Source organism: Melospiza melodia, chromosome 1, assembly GCF_035770615.1.
Source record: "Melospiza melodia melodia isolate bMelMel2 chromosome 1, bMelMel2.pri, whole genome shotgun sequence".
Classification (NCBI taxonomy): domain Eukaryota; kingdom Metazoa; phylum Chordata; class Aves; order Passeriformes; family Passerellidae; genus Melospiza; species Melospiza melodia.
Genome location: NC_086194.1, coordinates 42105313 through 42123220, shown reverse-complemented (window position 1 = coordinate 42123220; position 17908 = coordinate 42105313). Strand labels below are relative to the sequence as shown.

The 17908-nt window shown below is 37.1% G+C and overlaps 1 protein-coding gene across 2 annotated transcripts in view; it reads left to right on the top strand.

Annotated features, from left to right (window-relative positions):
• OSBPL10 (oxysterol binding protein like 10) overlaps window positions 1-17908 on the top strand; it is a 113404-nt gene that overhangs the window by 29641 nt on the left and 65855 nt on the right. Inside the window, exons 1-4 of one of the 2 annotated variants that reach the window (XM_063155184.1) lie at window positions 287-399; window positions 1202-1383; window positions 3098-3177; window positions 14253-14444. In XM_063155184.1, coding sequence (XP_063011254.1) covers window positions 1245-1383; window positions 3098-3177; window positions 14253-14444 — 411 coding nt within the window. In that variant the 5' untranslated portion in view covers window positions 287-399; window positions 1202-1244. Of the gene's footprint in view, window positions 1-286; window positions 400-1201; window positions 1384-3097; window positions 3178-14252; window positions 14445-17908 lie in introns of those variants that run through there. The other variant, XM_063155176.1, reaches the window with a different exon arrangement.

The window sequence follows — 17908 nt, the reverse complement described above, 5'->3', positions numbered from 1 at the left end:
GGTGTTGTGCTGCTACATGATTACAAAAGGGAGGCTTTCCATTTGTTTCTTGAGGAAAAGAATGCAGAAGGGCTTGTGGGAGATGGAGTCAGGGCAGAAGTGAAGGGTGTGGTGGTGCACTAATTTAAAATTCTTTGGGACAGCATTCTCTGTTAATCTGTAACAATTGAACGAGAATTTGATCTTTGCTCAGATGTGAAGGCAGTGGCAGGAGAGAGTTAGGCATAACTGCAGCAAAGGAAGGAGTCCCAAGCAAAATGTCTGAAACTCTGTAAGTCTTAGGCAATAACTGCTTGCATCATGTCCAAGCTTATTTGGCATGAATAAAGAGAAGAGCAGACCACCACCAGTAACTGCAGGCTGTGAAGATAATCCTGGAAATGTTCTGTGATGGGCAAGGTTAGTTGGAGATGTTCTCCGTATGGGGATATTGTGAAGACAAAATGTGGTAACTTGAGCAAACCTGGGATAGACAAAGCAACAGAAGTCTAAATAACCACAGTTTTTGGAATATTTTACACAAATTCATATGACCTGTGGTAATGTTATCTTAGAGGAACAGTAACAAATATTGTGTGTTACAAATGCCGATGTTGGTGGGATTAGCCAGATTGTTAGGGGTGGTTTTTTAGAAGCAGCTAAGGGGAGTTACCTGCATTTGTGTGATCTTTGGTCTAGTCTGTTGAGGATTGTACAGACTGACCTTCATGTGAGCCAGGAGGCTGCTATCTGTTCTCTCTTGGCCAAGGGTTAGTGTTAAATAATTGTTCTGTGTGATAGCATAAAAGATTTCCAGAGGGAAATGAAATTTAGGATCTGTGGTATTGTGAAAGAAGGGTTCATCTGTGGGAAAAAAGAAATGTTTTCAACTCTTGAGGCTGACACACCAACTTTGAAATGCCTTCACTTTCATTTAGTGCACTTGGACAACCCAGTTAGTTTATTTTTTGTTTGTATGGTCTTTCAGTCTTAGGTGTTGGTTTATTGTGAAATGGCTTGTGTTATGAATAAAGGAGTAGATCATCTACCCCTGAAAAACCAAACCTAATAACAGTACCTTATAAAATTGTAATTACAGAAATTACTTTAACTTCCTATGTATATTTATGATCTTGATTTAAGATCAATCTGTGCCCTTTGTTGGGTAAATGCATGAAAAGCTTCTGTGGAAATACTGTATGCTTGTAATTTCTTTCAACAGGTACTTTGTGCTGGACTTTGAGACGGGGATTCTGCAGTATTTCATGAATGAACAAACAAAAAACCAGAGCCCAAAGCCACGAGGAGCCTTGTCTTTAGCTGGAGCTATCATATCGCCCAGTGATGAAGTGCCACACATGATGGTGGTCTACTCTGCTAATGGAGAGATGTACAAGCTGAGAGGTACAGTGCTGCTCACCGTGCCTGCTCAGTTGTTCTTCTCTTCCACTCCCACTTCTGCATCTCTTCTCTCATGTCTCATTTCCCTGTGCTGTCAGAAAGAGGTGGCTATCCAGCTCTGTTATTACACAGTATATTTTAAAACATGATGGAGGAGTAATCTGGAGTTAAGTACATGTGACTTTAAAACGTATAGACTTTCAGGGCTGGAAGGTACCTCAAGGTGGCTTCCGTAATCTGTTACTCTGGCATTTTCATTGAATGCTATCTTATTTGCTTCCAAAGGATGAAAAAGGTGCTTTCATTGCTTCCACAGCATAACATTTGTTTTCTAGTACTGTTCTTCCCTGCCACCATCCTGCAGATAATGTGCAGTAATGAATCTGATGATGGGTCAGAGAAGGGAAAAATGCCAGTGAGGGGTTGCTGAGATATTATGTTCTTATCAGTCTTGGAGTAATTGAATGCTCCTGTGACATAAAATGTTCTCTTCCCTTGTTCCCGAGTATAAGACAAACATTACAGGGTATATATGAGTTACTTTGGAATATTTACAAAAAGGAAGAAAAAAAAATGGCAGTGTTCTGATTTTAAGGTATTTTCAGTATGGCTGATTGATCATGATGCTTCCAGGTCAAGCTTATTTATAAAAAAACCCTGTTATGTAAAAGAAAAGATAGACAATGCAGTGTAACAGAAGTATTCTTAGTTTTATTCTGACCACAGTTTACCAGTTGTCCAGCAGCACTGAGCATGCAGGAGTCCCCTGTGCTACATTGTGTTGCTCTTTCATATGCAGAACTGAATTCAGAAACAACCAGGGACAATTTCTGATAAAATGCTTTGAAAGTTGCACAGCTAGAAATCATGAGCACTTGTGTTTCATTATGCTTTTCCAATCACTTGAAATTATCAAATGCTTACAATGTGCTGCTTTTAATTTAATGATGTCTGTGAATTTGATTAAAATCAGTAAACAATTTTTATGCTGAGTCAATAACAATTAAGATACTCAATAGCAGAGGAAGTAAGAGAAAATATTTACTGAAATTATTGTCTCTGTATTGCTGTTCTTAATGAGGTTTCCTATAGTAGTAGTTTAGGGAAAAACAAAAGCCTTTCTCCTAAACAGACTTGGTATATTACACAGGAGCCATCTGAGAGGAGACAAACTCCTCAATAATTTTTTTAAGTTGGTTTTTAAAGATGTGTGGGGGAAATTCCTATGTCTTTAAGTTGCATGTGAATGACATGGGTTTAGAGAGAGATATAGTTGAACTCTATTACAAGAGAAGCACTTAAGTATCTGGGGAACTGGTAGCTTGTCTGGTAGCTGATTGACAGCCTGAGTGTAGAGCTTTTATGGATTTAAATGCTGTGGTGTGTCCTTCACAAAGACAGACAAATAACACAAAAGTGGCTGAAAATTTTTGAACAAAGTAGTCTTCTTGAGGTAGGTAGTTCTGCCTTTGCTAACATGTGGAAGAGATAACTATGAAGAAGACTCGTAAGCTTATTTCTTCCAACTGGCCTCTTAAGTACAGGTTTAGATGTGTGGCACTGAAAAACTTAAGTGTTTTTATGTAACATAAATTAGGATTTATTCTGCATCCTAATCAATAATTAATCTTTCCCCCTCTGCCCTGCTCTGTCACCTCTTGGGCAAAAGAGTATTGATTTATGTGTGATTGCCTGCATTTTCTTGTTTCTGTTCTAGCTGCTGATGCAAAGGAGAAACAGTACTGGATAACTCAGCTTCGATCCTGTGCCAAACATCACAAGGAAAGTGATTCTAAGGTAAATAATTAAGAGTGAGAAGTAACTATCATGATTTAAGTGGAGTAGGTGAAGAACAGCATAACCTGGATGATTGGCTGCTGTAATTAGTGGGTTGATGTTCAGAGGGTTTTGAGTAAAAGCAGCAAGTTGTCATTTGTCAGTAATGGAGCAGGATAAGTCAGTTTGGGTGATCCTAATAAATAAACATTATTCCTGTTTATTCCTGACAAATTAGTAAAGTGCATAGTTAATTGAGTGGCTGAATCAACCATTTATTAATAAATACATTTATTATTAAATATTTAAAAGTTAACTAATACAGTTTTACTTAATTTTATGCAATTTAGTGACTTTTGTTATAAGAAGCTTCAGATAGATGTTAGCAGCAGTCAGTCTTCATCTTCTTCACTAAATTGGAAAGAGCTCATAGTAAGAAGAGTTATGTTATTTACTTCTCTTTGGAACTAATTGTCCACAATTTTTGTCCTCAAACAGCTAAATATTTTGGGCAGGTTTAAAGACCAACTGTGTAGAATGTGAAAGATAGCAAAATGATGGATTGAGGCTGTCTCCAACATCCAAATAAAAATTGTATGAATTGTGGTACAAATAAAACCCTTTTCGAAGAAGAATTAAGTAGCTGGAATATTTCAGTACTTTAAAAATTCTTACTCATTGGAATTCAATATAGTTTTTATATGGATGTGGCCCAGTACTACTCAGAAAGGTGCAACTCTGCTTGATCAGGGTACTCTTACAGTTGCTGTTGATTTGCAGCACCTGTGCCAGATAATGATGCCAACTTTTTATACTCAATTGCCAGCAAGGAGTTATTCCTCAGTATGTTTTCTGGTCACTTCTTAAATGCATTTAGATCTTTAGCATCTATAATTTAACTGTGATGGTGGTAAAGGCTGCTGTTCAGTATGTATGATATTGGAGACTTGTGCAATGGCATACTGATTCTTATGCTTCTACACTCTATTAATTTTCATTATATTTCTTAATACTGGTTTTATTTTTATGCTTTTCCTGCTTGTGATAAATTATTCTATTTTAATAGCAAAATCTCATTTAGAATAGCAGTAATTTAGTTGAAGCTGATCTTTGTGGAACTGAAGTTGGGTTCATATTTCTTCTTTAGGTAAAAACCATTACACTTGGTAGTAATTTCTGTTCAGACTATCTTTCCATGTTGAGCTCCTTCAACAGGAGTAGTATCTGCATATTTAGTCCTGAATTAATTCATGTGTCAAGAGAAGAACCTTGGTGTTGCAACAGTGAAAGTAAACAGCAATTAGTAGTGGTCCAAAGAAAGCAAACAAAATTTCAGAAATTATCAGGAAAAAGAAGAATAGCAAGAATACTTAGCTTGCTCTAACTCTGTCAAATACTTGTAATGAATCCTTTTATCATTCCCCCTCCATTTCTGAAATGAAAAATTGGAGTGGGGATAATGAAGTACTTTTCACTACATTTGTTATTCTTCTGTACAGGATGAACTCTGTGTGATGAAATTTGACTTCATTGTAGTCTTTTTTTTCTGGTGATGAGGATGGAAGGTGCAAATCAGTATAGTAAGTGCTCTGCAGTGGCTGAATAGGAAGTATTTGCTTAGCTGTTAATAATAATGTTGGTATGGGGAGCCTCAAAGAAAAAGGAGTTGAAAACAGGCAAAACAAAAAACCCAAAAAAAGGGCACCAAAAGGACATGAATAGAAAGTGGAGAATATGTTGGAATGTTTTGGATGCCAGAAGTGTTCAGGGATTTGAAAAGCATTTGAAAAGCAAAATTTTATTAGAAAGTCTTGACTAAATGAGTGGGAGGCTGGTAAATACACAGCCAATTTCTGCCACAGAAGATCTAAGGCACAACTTTTGGAAACAGGAAGGCTTTAGAATAGGGAGCATCTCACTGGTCCACTTGTATTCTTGCATAGTGACCAACAATGCTGTGGTTTGCTCCTTGTTCCTATGCTCATCGTGCAAGAAAATAAAAGTATTTCCTTAACTGAGGGATGGTGGACATGTGTAGCAGAGGAACTAAATAGAGGAATATTTCAGATAGTAGGAAGAGGGTTCTTGCATTTTTCTTTAAGACTGGTAAGTTACAGAAACTTGGCATAGGAAGTTGGGAGTATAGATGTATTTTGGAATAGATATGCTTTAATTGGCTTGAGTCTGTTGAGTGTAAAGCAGAAATGCTGAAGAAAAGTATACTTCTCAGTTCTGTGTTACAAATCAGGCTAGATCACTTTTCACTTGAAATGTTTGTTACTGAAGCACTTTAAGTTCTCTGCTTTTGTAAGCCACAGAGCAAATAGAGAATAACTATCTTCTGTATTTTTAAACTTAACAGTTCCAGAAAATAAAATGTCCAGAATTTATGTGCTTCAGATGACACCACTGATGACTCTGCTTCTTATTCAAGAAGTGGACTGTACTTGAACCAATTCTGTGCTTACCTGTTCCTAGAAACTTTTCTTGTGACAAGATTTATCTCTTGTTTTTAATATGCCTTTTTCCTTTTCCTCCTCCTGTCTTCTCAGTATTAGAGTATTAATTGAGAAGAATATTTTAACTGGCTTTAGTATCGCATATAGTGTGAACTTGAATTTCTTCTATAAAAAAGATTTTAAATTTCTCTCTGCTTTTCTTAATAAAAGGAAGGGATCAAAAGCTTAAATGCTGCAATAATTAGACTTTGGAGATCAGATATCATTTGCAAGGCAACAATTCTTCACAGAAATTCCAGAAACTAGGGGAAAATAAAACATTTATGTTCTTTTAATTTCTTTTTCCTAAAGTTTCTTTCTTCATATTCACTGCCTGGTAGGAGATAAGAGAAGCAAGAACTGCTTCATTTCATTGTATTGGTTTTTTTCTTTCTTTTGTAGATGATGGTACTTTATACTAAATGATTATTAGCACGGGAGTGGAAACATGCTCTTTAAAGTGTTTTAAATTTACATAAAATAGCATTCTGCTATTTTTAGCCACCTTACTGTTTCAGCTTAGGGTCTGGATTTACAAAGAAAGGTCTGTAATGACACAGAGATGGGTATATGCTTGACTTACTTTTGCATAATCGAGGACTTCACAAAAATCTGTGTTTTTGGGTTTTGTTAAAATAACTGTACCATTGATAGGATTGTCATGATGTGATTTGTTTTTCTGTTGTCAGCAAGGTTGGATGTCTTTATTCCTCCCTCTCTGCATACTTTATACTCTGTAGTAAGTGGAAAGTGCCAGTTATCTGTCTCTCATCATGCTGTTATGAACAGGCAGATACTCATGTGTTCTGGACTTCTGGAGTTTGAACAGAATCCAAGCTCTGTCTCTGCTGGGAACAGCATCTGGGAAGTTGGAGTCTGAGTGTTTGCTCCCAGCTTCTTCTGCAGCTTAAATTCACCTTTTTCATAGGAATACTGAGATGCAGAAATTTTTAGCTGTTCTTGAGGAGTCATACACTTGAATGAGGTAGAATGGGAAGTGAAAAATATGCAGTGAGTGGTATATTTTCTGTTATGCAAGTGGGATATAGTTTAAATGTGAAAAATACCCAATAATGGGATAACCAGGCAAGCAGTGGGAGGCTTCCCAAGAATACCAGCAAAGTAACTTAGTGACAGGTTATTCATACTGGAGAGAGAACACTTTAAAAATCTTGAATAGGTATTATTGGAAGGGAGTTTGTAGAAAAACATGATAATTTGGAGGATGTGTTTCAAAGCTGAAGCTGTGTCACTGTTTCTGTGAAATACTCAGAGAAGGGCATTCCTTCTGGCTGCACTGGATCTAGATCAGACTTAGTTTACTTTCTTTTTTTCAGCTGCTGCCTGCTTCAAAATGCTACTGATGACTGTTTTTAAAGCTTCAGTTGGGGATTGGAGTGGTGGAGGAAATTAAATAGAGAAGTGATTGAAAAAAGAAAGAGAAGGTTGTATACTAAACACTAAATTTAGTTATGTCCTAATGAATGGTCCAAAGGTGAGTGGTACAGTTAATGAGTGGATGTAACATAAGCTAAGTCTCTGGCTTTGTTTTAATTAAATTAAATTTTACGTGGTAATGATAAAAAAAAAGCAGTAAAAGAAAAGTGTTCACTGGCAAATAATTCCCATGCTGTCACATAGTCTTAATGTTCTTGGTATTCCCATACAAGTCTCATTTCACTTAATTACAGATTGTTCAACTTCCATAAGTGACAAATCAATTGTATTAGAAGAAATGTTCTATATCTGGATAGGATTGCTGGTTCTTTTAGACTATTCTAAGTGAATATTTTGTATAAGCTTTAATTAAAACATTAGTCAAATTTGCATTCAGTGGTATAAAGTGCTTTCAAGAAAGAGTAGGCATATGAGTAATTTTTTTGGTAACTTCCAAGAATAATTTTGTATCCAGAAATTGTCACAAGCTTTTTAGTTCTTCTGTTTCATCTTCCTTTTTTTCTTGACTGTTTAATGATGGTGGCTGTAAAAGTACTCCTGAAAACAAGCACAGGTTTTTAAACCAGCTCTTAATGCCAGTGTGTGGACTGGTTGCTGGATTTGCATATAGCCCTTGCATATCTCAGTGTGTCTGTATCAGGAATGTGACAGGGAACAGAACCTTTATCTTGAGAGGTCACTTCTGTGCTCAGATGGTAACTTTCAGCTTAGGTCTGTGTTAGAATAAGGAGACAGACACTCTGTTGTTTTAGCTTTTTGGTTTTGAGCTGCACAGTGAGGTAGTTACTTAAAATTGGACGATGTGGATTCATCTTTAAGCTGAACTCATTTGCTGATTCCTTGCAGCTGTGGATTGCAATCCAATTCCCTTCCTTCTGCTGCCACCTTTTGTGTGGGTTTTGTCATGTTTCCAGTTCTGTATTAACCTGGACATCAAAAGTAGAAAAAATGGCATCCTTCTAAAAAGAGCTTAGCTTTCTCACCAGCTCTCTGAGGAATGTGTGTCTCTGGCTCTGGTTCTCTACTGGCTTCCCTCCCTGGAGTAATGGTGGGGAAAAAAAGTCCAAACCTGCCCCTGTCAAGTATCAACTGCAGTAGCAGTTTGGCTATAATGTGAAACAGCACCTGCAGTAATGCCTCAAACTTAGCACTTCTGTCATATCGTTATGAGGCAGAGGTGTAATTATTCTCCACAGCTGGAAGAATGACAGTCATGGATCTTTGGTTTTATCAGGTTTCTTTTTGCTTTAGTAATGAATGGCTGCAGAGATACCTTTACATTTTAAAGTGGATCATTGGCTGAGTATATTTAACATCTGCATGGTAACTTTACATAAAGCCAAACTGGTGAAAATTTCAGGTCCTTATCAGTGTGGTTTCGGTTCTTCTGTGCATGTCAAATTGCTTTGCCTTCTGAGCTTCAAGTGTTCCCTCTATTGGTATGCTTGTCTGCTTCCTCTTCTCATCCCTGACCTATGGAAGTCAACTAAAGAATGACATTTCTAATTAAATGAAATCCTTACAGTAGTGGGGCTGAGAGGGAAGCGGTGCTTGGCTGTTGATAGTTTTGTGTTTGACATCTTTTTTCCTCCCTTTGGAACCTTCATGAAAATAAGAGTTGTTCACTGCTTCTAAAATCTTTCTACAGAAATGGAAGAAAATCAGTTTAGGATTGAACATGCTCAAATGTTTCTTGATGAAGAAAAGATTTTATGATAGATTGATTATCATAGTCTCTTGCTTAAAAAAAGACATATATTGCCTTACTGAAGATGAGGAAACAGTATGATATTCAATCAGAAATGTTAGTTCTATAGAGTGGTGCTTGACAAGAATATGCAAAACATCATAAACTAGTCCCTGTGTAGTGTTGAAGTTTGGATGTTATGTAGATTCTGTCATTTGCATTTTAATATTTGTGAATAATTATAATGTAAATGAAGCAGCACTGTGTCTAGGTTTATCTTTTATCAGTGTTTGTTTACTTAGGATGCATTGGAAAAGAAGTAGATGGGAATTAAAACACTGAATGGTGGCATCTCAAAATTGTAATTACTTTCTGATAGTGTGTGACTTCCCATAACTCTCAAGCTGCATGCAGGGATTGGTTTTCTGTGCTGTATATGTGCAGAGGAGTAAAGGAGTGTCATTTTGGTAATTATTATTCAGAGAAAAACATCTGTGGCACAGTGCCTGTGAAAATGATGATTATCAACCATAAGCAGATATGACAATCACTTCAGAAATTATTTTATTGATCTCTGGAAAATTGCATTTACTTTCAAAAATAAACAAAATTGTTTGCTTCTGGTAAATGGTGAAAAACACTTCAGCTTCTTTGTGAACAGGAGCGGCAATCTCCTGGGAGAATGAGTCATGAAAACATTAGTATAGTTTGAACTTACTGTTCTGCAATTCCATTATTTTAATTGTTAGGATTTTTGATATCCAAATGGAAGCATTCATTATACTGCTTTTTTATCTTGGGGATGGACAGGCTATTAAAATAAAAATCTTAACCCAAATCTGTTTTAGCTAAGCATACTTTAGCTAGCTTTAGGTCATAAAACCCATATGAATGCAAGTTACAAATTAATCTTTTATTAGCTTCTTTATTATTCTTTTATTGGTTTCATTTTATTAGGAGATGAAATGTTGGTGCAATGGTAAGGTGTAGCCTCAGGAAAGAAAATTTTCAGTCCTTTTGGGATGCTTCAGCCTGTGGATTCCTTGACTCATTATTGGCACTGTGCATTACTAATGTTGAAGAGCTTACATTTTCCTTTCATCAGACTTTTCACTCTCTTTTTATTTATTTAGTTGCAAGCCAGAAAGCAGCGAGACCAAAGAAAATGAGGTATGATAATAATTAGAGGGGCAGATCAGTCATAGGAGCAGTGCTGGGGGAAGATTAGGCATGGGGATAGGCTGAAGGGGATTAGGCATAAAGGCCCATCAGTTACTGTCATTGCTTTGATTTCCTTTGAGAGTGACTGTAATGGCTGTTGTAGTATGATTTATAGTTAGAGTGCTTTTAGCAGCGGAAAACTTCACATAGATTTTCACATTTTAATAGAAATGGAAAATTCAGATTTTTGCACAGCTGTGTGTCAATGCAAAAAGGATGCTTGTCATTCCCAGTGTTGAATCTCAAGAAATTCTGCAAAAGAGGAGTCAAGTATTTGGCTGGGACATAGGTGTTGACAATGTACTGTAAAATTCAGAAGTGCCTGAGGGGCTGAGTGTGCAGTTCCTGGAGAGTCTTCTGGCAGTGACAGGAAGAAGCTGTCAGAAGGAATTGGATGCTTCCCCCATTTTCTTGGATGCAGCAGGCACAGTACTCTGCTGCTGCTCTCTGTGGCAGGGGAGTCCAACTTGAAAAGGTTTTGACTGGTTCCAAAAACTGCCTCCTGCAGACATTCACATGCATACTGGCTGTGACTGATTTTGCAAGTTTTAAGTTGCAAATTTTTATGTTTGTGATGGAGCCTTGCCTAGAGATAGCTTCATGGGTAGCTGGAGGTCCTGGTGCTGAGCTCATTTAAAGTTTTTATGTTACAGATGCCCTCTAAAGAATAACACCAAATTTAGGTGCTGGAGTATTTCTGTTGTGGGCTGGTGAAATTTTCTAATGTGTTGTTTGGAAATACTGAGTCACTATAGATGGATGAAGGATGTAAAGGGACAGAAAACAAAGACATGAGGAGAGCTTGCTTCTAGACCGGTAGGAGCTGATCATTTAGCTATATATATTTAGCTCTGATACTTTGCACAGACCATGTATATGTGAATTCCAGATTGCCAGTCTCCCTGACTGGATGAGCTCTATAGGACTGGTGACTCTTTTGTGTTGCAAGGGGAAGCACAGGGCTCTAGGAGACTCACTGGCAGAGGTGGTCTCTCTCTGGAGATCACAAAGCTCCATGCCTTGCCCTACAACATGCCGAGGTCTCTGGTGTTGAGATGACCCCAAGGTGTTAGAAAGTCTCTTTTTCCCAGCCCTGGACCAAAGAAGAAGATGGGATTCCTCAGTTCTGGTTCTCAAGGTTGTTTATTTTCTCTTATCTAATACATTGTATTTCTGACCCACTGAGGTCTGTCTGGCAGGTTGGGTTGAGGCACAGTGACTGCCCTCAGGGCGGTGTTATCTTTTTATACTAAAAACTATGTGTACTTTATTTACAATAAATATTTACAAAAATAATTTTCCAATACCTATCACCTATGTTAGACAGTTTGTCTCTACTCTAAACCAATCCAAAAGTGTCACCATCACAGCAGAAGATGGAGGGCAAGAAGAAGGAGGAGAGGACACTCCCAGATTCCTCCATCTTGCCTCTTGAACCCCTATTCTAAAACCCCAAAATTCTTCATTTTCACCCTGTGATAAATTCACTAACATTTTACTCAAACCTCTGTGGCTTGTAAATCTTCTCACAAAGTTGGTAATTGTTTCCATGGGCTGAGATAGAAGGCACAGGTGTGTTTGACTCCGTGCCAAGGTCTCTGAGCCCCCTGCCAGGGTCTCAAATCACCCAGGGCAGCCAGAGGAATGTCCTGGGTTCTGACACAACAGAGCTGAGTGTGAGGCACACCAGGCAGTGGATCCATGGGCAGCCCTTGCCAGGCTGTGTGCTTGTCTATGTAGGGACTTGGGTTTACCTTGTGTCCTTATAGCAGGACAGCCTTCTTGAGCACCACCCACTACTGAAACTAGAGATGGGCTGTTTTTTCTGATTTTTCTCTCCTGCTCCACTGATCCCCAAACTCCATGCCCTAAATGACTGTTCACCAGAAGTTGCTGTGAGCTGCTACATTCTTTGGCAAAACTTAGGAAAAGCCATCTTAAATGCAATTGTGGTCCCACAGTCTGAACCAGTGCATGGGTTTTTCCATATATGTTTTGTGTTAACTTTTTTTACGTGCAGCTATATAGCTCTCCCTCAAGAAAATCAAAACATAGTAAAACTTTACCTCTCATAGAACTTGGGTTTTTTTATTTTTTTAAAGTTAATCTAATGGGAAAACTCAGTTTTACATGGCTGCTGTTAGTCTGAACAGCAGACAAACTTTGTTTGATCTGTTAGGATCTGTTTAGCTAAATGAAAGTAGCAGCTATGTATTTTTATTATTGGGATACTATGATACTAAAATGTCAGCGAATCTCAAAAGATTTCATTCTAAAACAAAATCAACTTTTATTAACCTAAAAGAGAAGTTGATTTTCCAATGAAAAAAAAAATTATCGTGTCTACCTCTACACCCTAACTTTAGTTTAGATGGTATTCTGATACTAGTCAGTTTGAAGAACAAACATTAGTGAAGTGTTTCACTTCACTTATATACTCAGAACACTTTTTCTGTGGAATATATGTTTGAAAAAGGAAAGTCAGTTTCCCTCATCCCCCTATTTCTTCCAAATACCTTTTCCTCTGGGTCTTATTTTAATTGTAGTTAATGTCTAAGCTCTTTCAAATGGAAGATGAATTATAAACCTAGCAACCTTCTGTGCCCTTCTGAAAAATTACACCTCGTGCTGCTTTTTTGCCTTAGAGTCAAATCCAGTTTTAATACAATTGTGATTTATCAGCCAGGGTGGATAATTTTTAAAAATATGCTTCTTATTGTAATCTTATTTGCCATGGTAGAAAAGAATATATTCATTTCAAAAACAGTCAGACCATCATTCTTGGAAGCATTTGTAAATGTTAAATCTAGACCAACGGAATAATAATTATTTCTATGAGATTAGCAGCTCTTTGCATACTGGCAATGTGATAACCCATTTTTTAAACTTTCAAAAAGTCTAAAGTCTAGTTTTGTGTGGTGGTGGCAATGGGATTGTGTTACTTGTTTCACTCTTCCTCCTTGGCAGTGCCAAATAATCTGCCTTGTCCTTTACAGTCAGTGTGGTGCTAACATGGGGCCTGACTTCAATTGCAGTGCTAGTTGGACCCTGTTCACCTTGGTTTGAGGATTACCACAAAATTGTAAAAAGTGACATGGAAGGTATAAGAAGAGAGATTATACCCAAGGAATACTTTTGTGTAGGAAGACTTTTGTGTAGCAGGCTCAAGAGAAGTACCTTGTGTTGATGGTGACTGTCTTAGCAATGTTGTAGGCTGCCATTGTTATCTGTGCAGGTTTTGAAGGAGAGGTGGAAAGGTGTTTTGCTCATGGGGCTGTGTTATTTTCTTCACTGTCTTGAAGTGCTACTTAATGTTACTCTCTGAATTGGTTTGTTTCATGAGGTAAAAGTTACTCTGTTTCAGTTTTAACCTTAGAGATGCAATCAGTTCAAGCAGACGGGAAAAAACTTGTTTATATTGGACTTGTATATATCATGTCCCATGGTGATCTGGTGCCCATCTGAGCTTGACTGAGAATTGGTGTCCTGTAGACCTTCAGGATAACTTGTGGGTGAGGTCTGTGGAGAGCAAACTGAGACAGCAACACTGACTGATCATTAGATAAAAACTGAATGTCCTGACTGATTTTATAGGTTGTATGCTAAAAGTATTCATACTGCAGATACTGTTGGAGATTTATTTCTGGCCTTTTTTGTATATTTGGTTTATCCCAAGCTTACTCCAAAATGCATGGATTTCTTTAAGTCAAATTTTGTTTCAAGTGTTAATATTTAATTAGTGTGTGGATTGGCCTTGCCAAAATTGAATCTCCTCTGATGTTGAGAACAATACTACGCTGTTTCAGAAGTTCCTCAAATGAAAGGGTTAGTATTTTTTTCTTCCTTGCTGTTCTCACCAGTTTGGTGAATTGTAGGTCAATGTTTTAATGAAAAATATTTGTATTGGCATTGTTGTTATTCTGTCTGCAAAATCTTTCCTATGCTTTCCTAAAAAGTAGGATTGTAAGAACTAAGCAGCATATTATTATGTAAGAATTTGTGAAGATATTTGCAAAGACCAATTATACAGGCACACCAAGAAACAAAAGTAATAGCTCTAATGTTTCCAAGAGCATCTCCTGAGCTGTGCATATGGTTCAGAAGGAATAAATCAGTTACACCTCCAGATTTAGGTTTGTGAGAAAAGTAGAACAATACAAATGTATAGCCTGAATTGTGAATTTTTGCTTGTGTAAAGGTTGCTAATATCACAATCCTATTTCTTGTTCTAGAGCATCTCATCCTCACGAAGTAGAAGCTCATCTCTGCTGCCACCTGGGACAGCTAATTCTGCATCTCCCAGTGGCCAGAAACACACGAATCAAAGTGGGCCAACTGTTGTAACCATCACACATCACAAATCACCTGCAGCTGCTCGAAGAGCCAAGAGCCAGAGATCTGGTCAGCTCCATGAAGTCCGAGAGGTAAGAGAGAAACATCTGCTGGTTTGCTATAGCTTGGAAGTGCTTATTTTGCTTCACAAAAAGCAATTGAATCTGACAAGTTAACAATTATCTTTTTTTCCTACTTTATGACTGCTTTGTTTTGATCCTCTTGCTGAACAAGAGGTGGGCTTTAGTTCTGGTTCAGCTTCAGGTCAGGTGTATACAGATTTTTTTATGCTGATGTTAAAATTGGTGTGTGCACATGCTTGAAAGTGAAATAGATAGGCAACAGCTCCCAGGCTTTGCAGTGATATTGCAGGACTGGAGGAAAATCTCTTTGAAGCTGTGTGCAGCAATACTTTTCAGATTGGAAAGTGGGCCCTGAAGCATTTAAATAGCTGGAAAAGAACTACTTGAATAATTCTGATGAAAGTGTGAATGAAGGCGTAGCTCCCCGCACTCAGCAGTTTGTTGCTATGCTGTTGTAGTCTTAACTTTGTGTCAAGTTTATATTGCTGGCCTTGTAGAGGAAAAATGGTTCATCTGTATCAAATGCATGAAAAACAAAGCAGAAAGCTTATTTCTTTTAAAGACTGTTAGTACCAGTGTTTAAGAAATTTAACTCATACCGATTTAACTCTGTCTTTCAGACAACAAAAATAGTGAAGAGATTTAAGCTTAAATAGTATGGCAGATTTTCGCAGAACACACTTTCATCTTTCATCTCTTACTCTTTTTCGCTTTGTCTTTCATGTTAAGAATTTGAATAAATGCTTGGGATGTGCTCTGAATGAAGGCTGAAATTGCACATCCTGAAGAGGAATGCTTGTTTTTCTTCTAGTAAACATTAGAAATGAAGAACTGGCTGTCTGAATGTCACCCACATTTTCTTTACATTAGAGAAAACATACATCTGTCTATTTTTTATAGAAATATCCTGTCTTTGTCTACCAATCATTTCCCCCAGGTTACTCCTAGCATGCTAAATGTATTTCCTCTCATACATTGAATTCAGAGTGCATCTTAAACCTATTAATAAAATCAACAGTGGGAGTGGTTGCAATTTTGTCAAATGGAGCTGAGTAAGGCTGAAAGCTATTTGAAAGGGAGTATTAGTGTATGTGCTGATCATAATAAGTTGGGAAGAGGAAAAGCCATCAGTTGCAAAGAATACACCTGGACGAAATAAATACTAACCTATAGTAAAACAATGAGAAACAGTTCAGGTATCATCCCTGCAGAAAAGCCATTGAATTGCTGACTCACTTGTTTGTGGTGCATTGCAATGTGGTGTCATTCCAAAAAAGGTAACTATTGCAGGACTTCAGTCTATAATGATGGAAGGTAATTATTTTGTTTTGCTTGATGTGAACGGTACCTTTTAGAGGTCTGCAGTAGTAATGAAAAACCCCTCAGACATTGAAGGTACAATAATGGCTGAAGGAAATGAATGCTTTTCAGGGAGAGAAAATGGTACTAAAATGAATGATGTGTAAGCAAAATTTCATAAGACAGTGTGTGAAGTTTACCCTTTTATGTGTTGGATATTTTGTGTGTGTGTGCTGCTTCTTAAAGAACAGCAAACAGTGGAGAAATCAGACCTTCTGCCCTCTTTCCCAATCTTGTGTAAAAAGTGGCTGCTTAACTGATGTTGTTTCCATCTTGTGAAAGGCTAAGTCTGTTTTTTCCAGATTAAGGAAGTACATTTTATTTCAACAGTATGCTCTGTGCACTTCCTTCTCCCCCATTTTCCAGAGTGAATGAAATAGACTTGGGTATATGACACCTGTGTTCTCAGGAAATATCTTTGTTCCATGTATGAGTCAAGCAGTGACTGTTAGATCCACCCTCCCTTATGAAATTTATCATTGAAGAGATATGTCCAGAGCCCCTCACAAAAGTGCGTTTAAATCTGTTCTAGTCCTGTTTTTTAATCTGAAACAATGAAAAATAGGAGCTAAAAGTACAGTGAGAGAGAGAGAGAGTTAATCCTTTCCTCAATGCCCAAATCTTTACTTCTTATTTGACATTTGTTTGGTATGATCTGGATGAAGGGAAGAGATTTCAAAAGGATTATAGATAAATTTTAGTGTTCCCCTGATTGAATGATGCCATTGAAGCTTTGACATGCAAATAAGTTTTTCTAAATTGTTCCGTAAATAGGACTGCATTAGCTAATTTTGCATCTTATAAATACAGTAGTTGAGTCAATGTAAAATGTTGATCTGCTTCTGGAAAATGAGAGGAAGCATGTGTGTTTTAAATTTCACAGCAATGTTATGCTGTGGTAGTGCTACCATGTTATATGTGAGATCTTTGAAAAACAGGAATGCTGCAAAGAGGAGTATCCTTCACTTGGCACGTGTGCTAGCTGGGACAGTGTTTGCTAGCTGGGACAGTGTTCCTGAGAAAGCAACTCAAAATTGCTTCTCAATTCTGAACTTTCTTGGTCTGGCCATATTATCTGGAAAAAAATGAGGTGTATCTCCACCTTGCAAATAGGGCAGAATATATTCCTATACTTTAGATAATGCGAGATGTTTGGTAATACTTGATTGTACTTTCCCCCTTCTTTTCACTTCATAATAAGAATAAACAAAACAGTAAGAATAAACAACAGTGTTTCCTTCTGTGGTTTGTTCTGGTTGATTTAGTTTGATTTTTAATAGGCTAGAGAATTTTAGCATGAAACTAATTGTAGCAAAGAGGTCTATTTAGCACAAACTGACAAGCAAAATCATATAAATGTAGCAGGTGCAACTGTCTAGGTCTGCAAAATGACACATGTAATAAGTGTTTCCATTGTGAAATGGGAATTTCACCTATTTTCCAAATTTTTGTAAGTTAAAATTGAGTATAAGTATGGAGTTTTTGACTGCTATAAAAAAATTTATGTTTTAATATTTGCCCTACTTTTGTATAGTGTGGAATGGAAAAGGAGCTCAGGAGCATTGCTATTCAGCATAATGCAATTTTTTATTCTGTTTAATATCTCTTAAATCAGATTTTTGCTTATATTAACTTGGTGTTAATAGTACGGTCCACACTGATTTATGGAATGTTACATCAAAACTAAAATTAACTGTACATTAACTTGTGAGAAATGATCTGCATCGTGTTGCACTTCATGCAGAATTATTAGAGATCTTACCTCTTTATTTGAACCATAACTTAGCATTAAAGCACTACTTTGAGCTAATCTTTTAGTAAGTGATTTTATGGCAAACTAAGTCTCTGCGGTCTTGAAATTTAAATCTGTTTTTAAAACTGTGTATATTATTATCCTGTTAGAAATTTATGATCAGAGTTATGCTTTCAGATTTCTTTACTGTAGGTGGTTAAAATCAACTGGAAAATTAAGCCAAGTGGCCACATTACACTTCATATTAAATTTTAGCTGTCACTGAACTAAATAATAGTGACAAAATGGTCAGAACTGTGTTTATTTTGGCTGAGAGTGTCTGATTCTTGTACAACCTCTGCCAGTGTCACAATTGTTGTTA